The sequence below is a fragment of the Mustela erminea genome, chromosome 2, assembly GCF_009829155.1.
Source record: "Mustela erminea isolate mMusErm1 chromosome 2, mMusErm1.Pri, whole genome shotgun sequence".
Taxonomy (NCBI): domain Eukaryota; kingdom Metazoa; phylum Chordata; class Mammalia; order Carnivora; family Mustelidae; genus Mustela; species Mustela erminea.
In genome coordinates, this window is record NC_045615.1 from 165,220,874 (window position 1) to 165,235,678 (window position 14,805).

General features: G+C 37.5%; 1 protein-coding gene across 16 annotated transcripts in view; it reads right to left on the bottom strand.

Annotated features, from left to right (window-relative positions):
- Positions 1–14,805, bottom strand: part of LIN54 (lin-54 DREAM MuvB core complex component) — a 67,837-nt gene that overhangs the window by 49,197 nt on the left and 3,835 nt on the right. For 4 of the 16 annotated variants that reach the window (XM_032334761.1, XM_032334762.1, XM_032334765.1 and 1 more), the window contains exon 2: positions 4,695–5,410. In XM_032334761.1, the coding sequence (XP_032190652.1) occupies positions 4,695–5,378 (684 nt within the window). In that variant the 5' untranslated portion in view covers positions 5,379–5,410. Of the gene's footprint in view, positions 1–4,694; positions 5,411–6,310; positions 6,735–8,054; positions 9,508–14,805 lie in introns of those variants that run through there. The other 12 variants (XM_032334770.1, XM_032334771.1, XM_032334772.1 and 9 more) reach the window with 8 other exon arrangements.

A 14,805-nucleotide genomic window follows, 5' to 3' on the forward strand; every position in this document is an offset into this window, starting at 1 on the left:
CAAAATAACAAATTATTCAATAATAGAAAGAGTCAATTAAGAAAGCATAATGTAAATGATGAAGCCACCTGTAAATGCAATTACATTGGCCCCTGGAAGCAAAATATAAATACACAATAAAGACAGGCTTATGACTAGATCTTCAGCTTTAGATATATATCTATATATTTATATATATAGATCAGGGGTAGATATACAAAGAATTGAACAAGTCAGTGCCCTAGGATACAAAGAGTAAGTTTGGAAAACAAAGACTACTCTAAAGACAAAGGGGCTAGAAATGTTATTTGCTAAAATACTGTTTACTAGACTATCAATTCTTTGAAGGTAGGGATTATACTCATCCCTGATCTTATTATATCAGCACACTGTAGACCTGAACTAAAATTCTCCACAAGTCAAGGAGGGTAGAGTTATCAATGTTTTAATACTGAAATTATCAACGTATGCTAAGATATAGCTTCTTCTAAAAGTTAGACGCAGAAATTTAGCTATGATAGGGAAGACATTAAATATTTTATTTTTTGTCAGATATGAAAATAAAGGACCTAAAAGTACTAATATTGGAAATAATGACTTAAAATGAATTAACATGACCAATCTGAATGACAGAAATATACCAGAAGCTGCAAGTGATCTCAGAACTACATAAATATCAGCTTTGTGCTCAAATTATAAATTAAACTAAATAACACATTACTTTATACCTAGAATATTTTATTTTCTTATATTCAGAACATGTGACTGACAAAACAAAATATAAATGAAACACAAATTGCTTTAAAAAAAAAAAAAAGCCAAGGAGACCCATTACCATACTAAGAAAAAAAAAATATCCAGCTTACAAAACTGATATGTCTAAATAAATGCATGATTATACTTAAAAACACTGATACAGTTTGGGAGACATAAAGGGAATATATTTCCCAACTGTGTTTACAGGCCTAAAATTCTAAGATATCAGAATATATCATCTATTGACTTAGTACTAATAATCTGAAAAGGAAAAGGTATTGATATTCTTAGAAACCCATGTCTTGTAATAAATATTCTTTTTTGGGGGGATATTCTTAACTATAAAGATTAGGAGCTTAGAGTATTTCCCTATTTTTAATTGATTTTCACAATCATATGACTATATGAATACTTACCAATCAGAAAAACAATCTAAACAATACGACCAAAAGCACATTAATTATTTAAATGAACAACTCCAATTTGCCCTTGTTGTTATGTTTCTTTAGTGGCACACTGTTGAAAATAACGATTTATAGTTCGTTCAAAGAACCATACTTTTTGCATTATTAAATTCTAAGCTACTCTAAAAAAATTTCCTTTATCAAGTAAAACAAAGCATGAAGTATCACTTTTAACAAATTTATGTAATCAGCAGATAAAGACAAAGATGATTCGAACAAAGAATTTTACAAGTAAAATGGGCAAATATATGATCAAATAATATACGTAGGTAAATACTGGCACTGTAGTGTATCAGTTCAGGAGCTAGTAAGGAGTTACATTGTTCAGACTGTTTGCTGTTAATCACTCTTATATATTATACACAAGAAACATGGGGAAGTGTTTATGTATCTGTGATTAAGTGTAACGATACCTTTTTGTTACTGCCTCTGGCCTCAATTGTCACCTCTTTCTTTGGTTTTTCAAGATAGGTCTCCTTCTTTCACCCTTACTTGCTGTCCGTATCCTAACAGTTTCAATACTCTGTTAAACTTAACACAACAAGGGCACCTGGGTGGTTCAGTGAGTTAAAGCCTCTGCCTTTGGCTCAGGTCATGATCCCAGGGTCTTGGGATCGAGCCCCACATCGGGCTCTCTGCTCAGGGGGGAGCCTGCTTCTCTCTCTCTCTCTCTCTCTGCCTGCCTCTCTGCCTACTTGTGTTCTCTGTCAAATAAATAAATAAAATCTTAAAAAAGAAAAAAAAAAACTTAACACAACACTATGGGCCTATGGGTGTCTGGGTGGCTCAGTGAGTTAAAAGCCTCTGCCTTTGGCTCAGGTCATGATCCCAGGACCCTGGGAACGAGCCCCACATCGGGCTCTCTGCTGGGCGGGGAGCCTGCTTCCCCCTCTCTCTGACTGCCTCTCTGCCTACTTGTAACCTGTCAAATAAAATATAAATAAATAAACTTAACACAACACTGAGGATTGTCTAGGAAAAAAACCAGAGAATCATATACACTGTTTAATACTAAACCAAATATTTTGGTGCCTAAAGAGGAAACATAAATGTGTAGCTTCTTTATTTTTTTTTCCTGTGCTTTAGAGCTTTGTAGGTTACTTTGGAGTTTCAAAGATTTGAGCTGCCTAAAAACTAGAAGTGGAACAATATTCTAAATGGGGTTTCTTTCATTTTTGTTTGCTTTTATATAAAAGTTCTTTTTTGGGGGTGCCTTGGTAGCTCAGTCAGTTAAGTGTCTGCCTCCGTTCAAGTCATAATCCCAAGGTTCTGGGATTGAGGCCCACATCGAGTTCCCTGCACAGCAGGCAGTCTGCTTCTCCATCTCCCTCTCCCAACAGGTGCTCTCTCTCTCTCACAAATAAATGAATTTTTTTTTTTTTAAAGTTCTTTTTAGGGATGCCCAGGTGGCTCAGTTAAGCCACTGCCTTTGGCTCAGGTCATGATCCCAGGGTTCTGGGATCGAGTCCCACTCCTTGCTCAGTGGGGAGGCTGCTTCTCTCTCTGCCTCTGCCTGCCACTCTGCCTGCTTGTGTTCTCCCGCACTCTCTCTCTCTCTGACAAATAAATAATTCTTTTTTTAAAAAAGTTCTTAATAGAATCAGCTTTCATAAAAATTAACAATAATAAGAGTTTATTAATTCGTTTATTAATTCTAGTAAGAATTAGACCCCAGTCTTTGCTGTCGTTGTCAGTACTTAGGGAATTATAGTAGAAAACTTGTAGATACAAGTAAACTGGTCATTAAATCACATGTATACAATGTCCTAGTAAATGAACAAAAATGACATTCTGGTTTTCATTATCAGTTTATTGTGAACATGGCTATGATCCATATCCCCAAAGCCAGGTAAACTCTCGCAAACTAATAAAAACAAGTTTTAAAACTGATTTAAAAAAAATCAAGCTGAGGACAAGATGCTTGATGATGACAGTGTATCTCATTCAAGAGACTCTGACCAAAAGAAGTAGAAGGAACTCAGAGATAAGTGAGAGATGATAATAAACAAGAAAGAGGGGCATCTGGGTGGCTCCATTGGTTAAGCATCTGTCTTTGGCTCAGGTCATGTCTAAGGTTCCGGGATCAAGAGCCCCATGGTGGCTCCCTGCTCAGCGGGAGGTCTGCTTCTCCCTCTGCCTCTGCCCCTCTCCCTTGCTCATGCTCTCTCTCTCTCTCTCTCATATAAATAACATCTTTTTAAAAAAAAATTCTAAAAAAGCATTAAATATTTAATAGTGGCAGGAGGGACATGAGCAAATTACAAGGTTTGAGAAATCAAACAAAGTGCTTAAATAAAAAGCCCATGAGGGGCACCTGGTTGGGCTCAGATGAAGAGTGTGCAACTCTTGATCTTGGGGTTGTGAGTTCAAGCTCTACGCTGGGTATAGAGATCACTTCAAAACAGGAGCTTAAAGAAAAAAAGCCCATGAAAAATAAATTTTTCATTATTTTGCCAACATAATAACCAAAACATCATAACTTCTAACATCAGCTGAGCATGGATAGTTCCCCATATCTTCCTTTTCCTTATAAACCTGCATCAGTTCTCTGAGTCATGTCTGTTCCTTTTTCTGAGCAGTGAATCTTTCAAGCAGGGAATATATTTGTGTTTCCTGATCCTAAGTGGATCATTTTATTTTAAGAACATGATGACCTAAAAAGGCCTATTTGAGCATGAAAAACTGGAAACCATTTAATATATGTCCTATTAAACTTTTATCTTAGGATCCTATTCATACTAATAATAGGCACCATTTTCAAGCGTCCTCAAACTTTTGAGAACCACATCAAGTACTACCTTTTATTACATATTTCATCATGATCAAAGAGCCATCTTCCAGCTAAATTCAAAAACTCAGAAAAGATAAGTAACCAATCCAAAGTTCCACAGGTGGCAGGGCAGCACAGAGGTGAATCAAATCCAGCTGGTCCACTTCTGAAGCCAATGTGTTACCTTCCATTACGTGACACTGTCTTTTGCACACAGCAAACACGAGTGATGGCAATGGACAGACAACTGCACAGAGGTGGCATACATGGGCTAGCATGCACTTTGCTGGCTCCAAGGATTGCTCAGAGCAGCAAGTTTTCCTAGACTTTGGCCATCTGTTAACTGAAAAAAATTATGTCTGTATGATATTCTGACACCCCAGCAGCAACTCTGCCATTTTTACACCAGCAGACCGTACTTGCAATCGAACTACTACTAAGAATAAAATGCACTTAAAAATGAGTAAAGAGCTATAAATGCACTAAGTTGGAATTGAACAAAAATTAAGTTTGCTCTAAGTTCTCTAGCAGACATTTTCAAAGCATTAGACATCAAACTTTACGAAAAAGAAAACACACAATTACTAAAAGCAACATTCAAAAGAATTCAGTAACAACTATGCATTTAATCACCCTACACACACAACTATGAATCAGTTTAATTTTTAACATGCATTTGAATTAATAAGCCCCCTTTTTTTTTTTTTTTTTTTTTTTTTTTTTACCTGCACTGTTTTTAACTGTTGGGTCTGTAACACAGAGGGCTGAGTTGTAGTATTAATCAGTTGGCTTCCTGGGGTCAATGCTGAGACACCAATGACAGGTTTCACCTCTGGCCTCCCTCCAATGGTAACTACTTTAATTTGCTGCGGTGGTAACTTAGCATCTCCTGACTGGGCCTGAGTTGTAACTTTCTGAGCCTGGGGTAGTTGGCTATGGGGTAGTGCTAAAACAATTGGTGAACCAGACTTGCCCAAAGTTGTTAAAATTAACTTCTGTCCATCTGGTTTAAGGGTCTGATTGCCAAGTTTAAGATCTGATGTCTGTGATACTTTGTTTAAAATAATCTGATTGGCTGATATAGTCACAGGAGTCTGAGCACCAAGTTTTTGAAGGCCACTTGGAAAAGCTGGTTTCACTGTGGTATTAGAATCTGCTTTAGTAATTGTGGTATTCACTGCAACTTGGTTAGTGTGGTTACTGTACACTGTGATTGGTTCCGTGGAAATGGGCGTGGCTGTAGAGTCCCCAGTAGAATTTATGTTGACAATTTCTTCCAGTTCTGTTTCCATGGGAATTGGGGATGACACAATAACAGCCTCAATACTATCATCCTCCACTAAAGTTATACCAGTGTCCATTATCTCCTCTGGAAGCAAACTATTCACCTCGGCTGGCACCACCTCCATGGTCGTTCTTCTGCTAGAAGGTGGATCGGGCGCTGCAAGAAAAGTTGAAAATGAATAAATTATTAATTTTCAAAACAGATTTAGGAATAAAATTATTCAAAAGAAATGCTAGTGACAAAATAATCATTTGTTGCTGATGTACAACTGAATGAAGGATATTCCTGATACCTATTTGGCTTACATCACTTCGACATACTCTCAACTTTCAGGAATCTGAAATATAAGTCACATGGGACACAAAACTAGAAGCAAATATTCTCATGCGCCATGTCTCAATCCAAAAGTATACTGCATTCGGGACACTCCTTTCCAATGCCCACATAAAACTTTTTAGTCTTTGGCATGTCTGATAACCTTATTTCTTGCCAGTTATTTTTTTTTTTCCCATTGACAGACTTGAAAACTGCAGACTCACATAAAGATTTAAATGTAAACAAATATTGGAAAATATCTTCAAATCTCCAGGGAGCTAGGTTCTAAGATGAGGACAGTTTGCCATCTACAAAAATCCATTAAATATTCAAATTAATATTAAAGGAGTTCTAGAGTAATCCATCTCATGCAGATTAAATGACTTATTTGGCTCAAGTTTGATCAATCAGTTTCAGATAAAAAAAAAAAAACCTTTACTTGGGAAGAAGATTCTCAAATCCTCCTTAGCCACTTAAATGTCAAAAAGGAAACCAATGAAAAGGGTGTAAAAGCCAGTTCTATTACAAAAAAAGTGGTAGTAATAATAATAATAATAATAATAATAATAAAGCAAATTAGGAACAGGTCAGAACTGTGATGCTTTTAGCCAAAGGTTATGCAGAACTTCCAATGAAGATATCAGTACCATTATCTTCACATATTAAAGAGAGTACATCATGTTCCTGATTGACTAAATATTAATGTTATTTGCCCATACAATATTAAAGGTGAATACAAACCTAGTCAGCAATTGTTTCGTCTTCCTTCTTTTAAAAATACAAAACTGCAATACCCAGTCTGAGATTAAGAATAACACACACGGGCACCAGATTATAATTATTATCATTGATGAATACTAATAGTACCAAAATTAATCATTATTGAATGCTTGCAATATACCAACGATGGCATAATTAATTAATCCTCACAATTCTGTGATATTATCATTACCACTCCCATATTACAGCTGAAGAAATTTAGATTAAGTAATCTTCCCAAGGTCACATAACTAGTAAATGATAGAGCCCAGACTCAAAATCAGGATATGTTTTACACCAAAGTTCATAATTTTAATCACAAAATTACACTGCCTTAAATTTTTACCACTGGTATATTTTTTTAAGATTTTTTATTTATTTGACAGAGAGAGATCACAAGTAGGCAGACAGGCAGGCAGTGGGGGTGCTCCCCACTGAGCCTGATGTGGGGCTTGATCCAGGAACCTGAGATCATGACCTGAGCAGAAGGCAGAGGCTCAAGCCACTGAGCCACCCAGGCGCCCCACCACTGGTATTTTTAAATGAAGAAAAAACATGTCTGCTCCTTCACAGTCAATCGCCTACCCTAGAAATCCTACCCTGCACAACCACTGTTCTGCTCTATCACTATAGGTTTGACTTTTTGCCCACTCTAGAACTTCACATAAATGGAATAATAAAAATGAGCTTTTCCCCTGAGTATGTTGAGATTTGCCTTTACTCCTTCACTTACTATGAGTTCTGTTCCTTTTTATTGCTGAGTAATATTCCATCATACAAATCTACCATGATTTGTTTATCCATTCACCTGTGAATGGATATTTGGAAATTGTTTCCAATTTGGGACTCCTAAATAACACTGCTATGAACATTTTGAGTTTAAGTTTGTTATGGATACATACCTTCATATTTTCTGAATAAATACCAAGAAGTGGATTTGCTGTGTCATAAGGTGAATTTATCTTTAACTTTCCATGAAACTGCCAACCTATTTCACACTGTATACACCCACCAGCAATGGGCAAGAGGACCAGCTGTCCCACATCCTCAGTAACAACTGGCATTGTCAGCCGTTCTAGTGGGTGTGAAGTGGCATCTCACTGTAGTTTTCACTTGCAATGCCCAGATGACTAACAACGCTGAGCATTTTTTCATATAGGCAGTGTATTTGTGTATCTTCTTTTGAAAAGTACCTGTTAAAATCTTTTTCCTTTTTAAAAAAAGACTTCTTACTACTTTGGGTAAGTTCTTTATATACACTATAAAATTACCACTCATGGGGCACCTGGGTGGCTCAGTGCATTAAGCGTCTGCCTTCAGTTCAGGTCATGATCTCAGGGTCCTGGGATGGAGCCCTGCATCGCATCGGACTCTCTGCTCAGCAGGGGGCCTGCTTCCTCCTCCCCCTCTGCCTGCCTCACTGCCTACTTGTAATCTCTCTCTCTGACAAATAAGTAAATAAAATCTTTAAAAAAAAATAAATAAAATCACCCGTCACGGTAACTTGTAGCTCAAATGAATTACTAGCGTTTTGAGATCCCAAAGTACTAGCACTTCTCTACATGCAGCTCTTTCTGATCAGGAGAATCCTCTCTGACATTTATGGGAATTTAAAGTAGGCATGCAAAGACACCACACCAATTATACCTTCAGCAATGGAAACAGTACCAAACAACAAAGGGCCTAACCCACAAAGTCACATTAGCATCCTTTCCCTACTGCATACCTTGTCCACACCCCATCCACTGCATCTAGTGCACTCCATTCCCCACAGAACAAGGCAGGATGATGACTCGGTTGCTAGTATCCAACACAACCACAGAAGTGACTCTCTGCTCTCCCTGAAGTTCTCCCAGCATATCTGGACATGTGGGTATAGCCTTTGGTATCCTCTTAAGGACAGGGAGATCTCTGCCCAACCTCTATTCATCTTCCTCCTTCAAGCACCTGAAGTCAAGGTGCAGGAGGGAGAAGTCGAGTCACAGGCGACAGTGGTCTGGCAGTGCATTTACTTTCAGTTTCAAGTACTCACAGTTACAACTCAACTAAACAACCTTCTAATGCACCCGAAATTCTATATCCTCTGACACTCCTTCTGGTGTCCTATTTCTGACCATTATTTCAGCTTTGGGGGCTCCTTGACTCAGCTCTTATTATAGCCACGCTGCCTCTCAGCTGGGGCTATGGAGTTGGTGCAAAAACCAAAGCACCATTTGGGCTCTCAGTGCAATCCCCAAATATCCACTAAGAGGTACAACACAGGACGACGTTGCCCCTGCCCCTGCCACCGGTCCAGCACCTGAGTGACAGACAGCATTCACCACCAGATGCCAGAGTCTTTCCATATCCCCTAACCTAACACACCAGGCTGTCACCTTCCTCTTTCAAGAAGCTAGGTCTCTATCAGCACCCCATCTGCATAGCCCAAACTGCCAAGAACTGTGAGGGATCTGAGATTTTAGACCCTCTTTGTAAGCGAACAAAGTATCCTGTTAGCATTTCACAGATACTAGCAGACCACACTGTACTCTTAGGGAGAGACACAGGACTTATTACAGCACAGCAAGGAACACGAGCATCACATGTATGTGAGTTCTTCTGGCTGCCCACAAGTTCCCCCATGGTAGACACGGAGAGGCCCAGGTAGATGTTGTGCAGGCAGGGGGTTTGTATCACAACTCATAACCCTGAGCTCAGTCAATCTGGTTCACTTATAATGGGCTGAAGCACACCTGCCCTTTTGTCCACAGGAAGAGATTATCTTTATTATACTGCAGAACAAGCAAATCTGCCTTGGCTACAGCAGGAATCACTGTATCTATCATTCAAGGCTATACAAACATCCTAGAAATAATTATTTAAAAGGACAGTTACTCCCTCAGTTGCAAAAACCAATAGAAAACTTATCTCCCAACTGATATCTACTTATCTCAGCAAAGTTTTATAATTCAAGTGTACAGCTCTTGCATATAAATTGATCCCTAAGCATTACATGTTTTTTGATGCATTGCAAATAGTCTTTTTCACTTTCCACTTGTTTGCTGCTAGTATATGCAAATACAGCTAGGTTTTTTTTTCATATTGTCCATGTAGCCTACAACTTAGGTAAATTCATTTATTGATTTCTAGTAGCTTTTTTTTTTTAAGATTTTATTTATTTATTTGACAGAGAGATCACAAGTAGGCAGAGAGGCAGGCAGAGAGAGAGGAGGAAGCAGGCTTCCCGCTAAGCAGAGAGCCTGATGAGGGGCTCCATCCCAGGACCCTGGGAGCATGACCTGAGCAGAAGGCAGAGCCCTTAACCCACTGAGCCACCCAGGCGCCCCTGGCTTTTCTCTTTTAACCTTTGAATTATATTGATTTTTTATTATTAAGCCAATTTTGCATTCCTGAAATAAGCCCTACTCAGTCCTAACGTATGTACTTTGTATATATTCCTGAATTCTATTTCCTAATATTTTGTTAAGCATTTTTGTCTACACTCATGAAGGATATTGGTATGTAGTCCTTTTTCTTATAGTGGCTGTCTGGAGATAGTGCTAGCCTAATAAAATGTGTTAGGGCATGTTGCCTCCTCTTCAATTTTCAGGAAAAGTCAGTATAAAATTGTTACTATTTCTTCCTGAAATGTTCATCAGAACTCACCAATGACACCATCTAGATACAAAGTTTTCTTGTTTTTAACTATAAATTCAATTTCTTTAATAGATGTGGAGATGTTTGGGTTATTCAGTGACCTTTGATATTTGACAGGTCCTCCAAGGAATTTGTCTATTTCCTCTAAGTTGCCAAATTTATTAGCATTAAGTCATACATCTATTCTTTTATATTAATGTCTATAGAAATGTCAACTCTTCACCTTCATTTTGGTAATTTGTTTTCTCCTTTTTTCATCAGTCTGCCTGGAGATTTATCAATTTTATTGATATTTTCAAAGAACCACTTTTGCTTCACTGATTTTCTCAATTCTTTCTCAATTTTTTAATTTAATTGACTCTTATCTTTATCTCCTTCCTTCTGCTTGCTTTAGGTTTAATTTGTTCTTCTAGAAGCTTAAGATAGAAACACAGATTAGAGTTCAGTAAACTCTAGTCCACAGACCAAATCAGGCCCATAGTCTGTTAACTACTCTCCAGCTAAGAATGGTTTTTACATTTTTATATAGCTGAGGGGGGAAAAAAGTATATACATAAACATATACCAGATTTACATGGCCTCCAAAGCCTAAAATTATTTGCTCTTCCCAGAAAAAAAGTATGTCTAAAACCCTCAGATTTCTTCTTCCCTAAAATAAATACTTAACATTAAAAATTTGCCCCAAACCTCTAGCTGCATTCTACTAATGTTATTTTGTTTTCAATTTATTATCATTCATTTCAAATGTTTTCTAATATTCCTTGCGATTTTGTCTTTGACACACAAAAAAATGAAGTGTGCTATTAGGGGATTTTCTATCTTACTACTGATTCCTAATTTACTCCTATTATTGCCAAAGAATGTCATATTCTACAACATTCCCATCATTTGAAATTTGAGACTTGCTTCATTGTTTAGTACATGCTCTATCTCGGTGAACAGTGCATGTGCCCCTGAAAAGAACGCGTATTCTACAGGTGCTGAGAGCGGTATTTTACACGCCAATCACAGCAAGTTGTTGACAGTGTAGTTGGCATCTTCTATATTGTTGCCTTTTCTTCTTCTATCAATTACTGAGAAAGGCTACTAAAAATTCCTAAATATGATTGTGAATTTGTCTATTTTTCCCCATCTGTGCGGTTTTTCTTGCTTCAAATATTTTGAAGCTTGCTATTCAGAATAACATGTCTCTTTACTTATCCTGTTAAAAAGACTAGGAAATGGGGTACATTGGTGGCTCAGTCGTTAAGCATTTGCCTTCAGCTCTGGTATTAATCCAGGAGCCCTGGGATCAAGTCCCACATCCGGCTCCCTGTTCAGCGGGAAGCCTGTTTTTCTCCCTCTCTCACTCCTCCTGCTTGTGTTCCCTCTCTCCCTGTCTCGCTGTCAAATAAATAAAACCTTAAAAAAAAAAAAAAGACTAGGAATTACAGAACTAGAGTCTTCCTTGAACTAGGAGTAAAGTTCAAAATCTGAAGAAGAAAAGATTTGATTGGTTTGGCCAGTCTCTATGTAGTGTCGGGCTGTGCAGAATTCTGAACCAGCATACCTCAAAGCCACTAAGCAGACTATGATAACTGCTTTATGATTAGATATCTGTATCTGTTTCAATCAGGGTCACATGCAAGGCATGGTAGCTTGTGCTAAAAGCAACTCTCAAAAGGAGCTGTGGGCATGGCAGGAAAGGGTCTGGTCATGCAGCTACATGAGTCATCACTCTAATTTTATCCCTTAGGAATGGAAGATATGAACTAAGCACATGCAACCTCATCATCACTGTGTTGAGGACCACTACAAGAAAAGAGAGAATTTTCACAAGCCAGTAGGACTGAAGAGCTTTACTTCACCTCATTTTTGCCAGGGTTACCTGGCAAGGTATGGTAGGAAAGAAGACAGAACATACAATGTATTCCCCATGCCTCCAGTATTTTTTGCTCATACAACAAAGTTCTAAAGGCAAAGCATGATTCTGGAAATCAATACACTGAGTTTTCCTCCTCACAGCTGAACATGGTTGAATGGTTTAAGTCTATTGAGTGTCAAAGATTAACTGATTTCAGAAAATCTAATGATTTCTGTATTTGTCTCGACTGTCTGACGTTTCAAGATCTAAAGTAGCACCCCTACTCTCATCTCCACTGCCCGAAGCATTCTATCACATTACCCTGGTACTTCCATGATAGCATCTAGCACAATCAGAAAATATCTTTGTTTATAGTCTCAGTCTTCCTGCCCTACTTCTTTACAATGCAAACTCCACAAGGACTGGGACTTGGCTGTCTTTAATCACTGGATTCCCTATCTCCAATGCCTAGAACAGGGCTGCCAAATAGTAACCTCCAAAACAAACTTGAAGAATGAATAATTAATCATGGGGAAGGGATATCATCTAAAATTCTAGCATTATTTACCAATCCAAGCATTATTTACCAAGATAACTTTGATTTGTCTATTTGAGTAAGACAGGTTTAAATAACGCTCTGAGACTTCACAACACGTCAAATAAAATAAACTCATAAGGAACAAACTGAGAAACTCCTTTTCAAATAAGCTTTCAAATACTCAAAATTAGCTTTTAACCTATACTCCGTGCAATTACATTCCATCTTAAGTTGACAAGGTTCTCTTAATTTTTAACTCATTTATGGTTTTTATCAGTCATTTAATTAACAAATACTTATTACTTCCCAACTCTGTGAAGGGCATTATGGGTAATTAACCAAAGACCTTGCCCTGACAAAGCTTAGAAATCAATAGAAGAATGGCATGACCACAGTTATACTTTGGGAGGATTAACTTCATCTCAGTGTTTTATTTGACTGGAGGCAGAGAGACTGGTTAGTTAGAAGGCTATTCGGTAATTAGCTCAAGACAGAGATAAATGGAGGGTCTGAATTGGGACAGTGATTAAAATAAACCAATAAATATAAAATAAAAAATAATGCAAGATAGAAATGGCAAATGCTCTATGCTTTTAAATCTCTTAAGAGTTCCAAATGGAATATTATCAGTGCTAAAACACTTACTTTCTTAATTACAGGTGAAGGACAACCAGGGAGAACAAATGTTTTCATTCTTTTTTTTTTTTCAAATGCTTCATTCTTGCACATAACATTATTAAGTGGTCACCTATCACCATATTACAGATGAGTAATTTGTCAGATTAGACAAAAATATCTGAGTGTTTAAGAACTATATTTTTGTACCTAGAGCTTACCACCAGACTAACTAGTTAACAGCGTTACCTTTTGGATTTTAGCTCTGATTTCTAAAATCAAACGTTGACAACTCAAAAACTTAGTACATAACTATTTCTCAGACTAAACTGGGAGCACTGGACTATAAGCCATGAGTCCTGAGGAAGATTTTAAAAATTTATATTTTCATTTTGATAATATGTTTTAAAGTATATTCTGGATCATCTGAACAACCACCTCATATGCACAATCAATGGTACTAGAATAAGGGTGGGTTTAAAAAAAAAAGGCACAGAAGGGTCTTATAAGGTAAATGATATATTTATGCCAAGTGAAAGCCAAACCATCTGTGAGTTAAGGAGGAAAGTTTTGCAGCATTCAAATGCACAAAAGTGGTGTAGAAACTGGATTATCACAGGATATATAGTATATAAAAAAACTGCACCTTGCCAAGGCAGGCAATAGTGTATTTTCTATGCAAAGAGTTTGTTTCAGCAAAGCAACATCATCCATTATCCTATATTTAATTTGTTTTACTGGCGCTTTATAGTTTTGTTTATATTTTATTTACAAGTCTACCTGTGTTTTATATTTACATAAAAGCAACAGACGTAAGCAATTCATACTATATACATCCAAAAATTAAATATTTTAATAAAACTATTTAGGCCAATGTAAGGACCCATAATATTTTTTTTCCCTTTAAAAGGGGGTACTGTATATATTACTCATGCTTAAGACTAACATGGTGTACAGGGGTGCCTGGGTGGCTCAATGGGGTAAGCCATTGAGCCAGGTAAGGTAAGGTAAGGTAAGCCTTTGGCATCGCATAGGGCTCTCTGCTCAGCGGGGAGCCTACTCCCCCTGCCCCCCCTCCTACTTGTGATCTGTCAAATAAATAAACAAAATCTTAAAAAACAAACAAAAAAAAGACTAACATGGTAGACAAAACATGGGGATTCAAATCAGATCCATTTCCAAATGTTGGCTCTTCTAGTTGTTTAACATGGAACCCTAAAACAGTAATCTCACCAAGCCTCCATTTACTTGCAAGGCTACTATGAAAAACAGTTATGTGGTACACTAGAACTCAAATGAAAATTCTTTTCCTCTTTCTCCATCTAAACTGAATTAGCTTTTTATGACCTTAGACTATCAAAACAATAGGGCTTAAGATCTTGTCATCTTTCATGTCCCTCCATGGAACTATTAATCTGGCATATACCATGCAGACTACACCTTCACAGTGTCTCCTTCTCACTACAACCAAGAATGTCTGAATCTCCAAAGTCTAAAACCTGGTGTGGTACTTTTACCTCCATCTCCTCTAACCCACAACACATTCTCCATAAAAGCTGCAGAATTTAACTCCCTTGAGTACATCTCTGAGGCGGTCATTCTCCTATTTTGAAAATCTTCTGTAACTCTCAAGGCCTTCTGCATTAAAGCTCGACCCAACCCATCCTTCCAACTTTACCTCCCAACTCCTAAACTGAAAGTTTCCTGAGGCAATGATACTGAGGTATGTCCTATCCCTAGCACAGTATATGACACATAAGAAATACTCAACAGTAACAAATAATTAAAATCTGTAATGCTCCTCTTCCCCAAAAAAGACCTTATACTGTCTCTGCTGGCATAAGT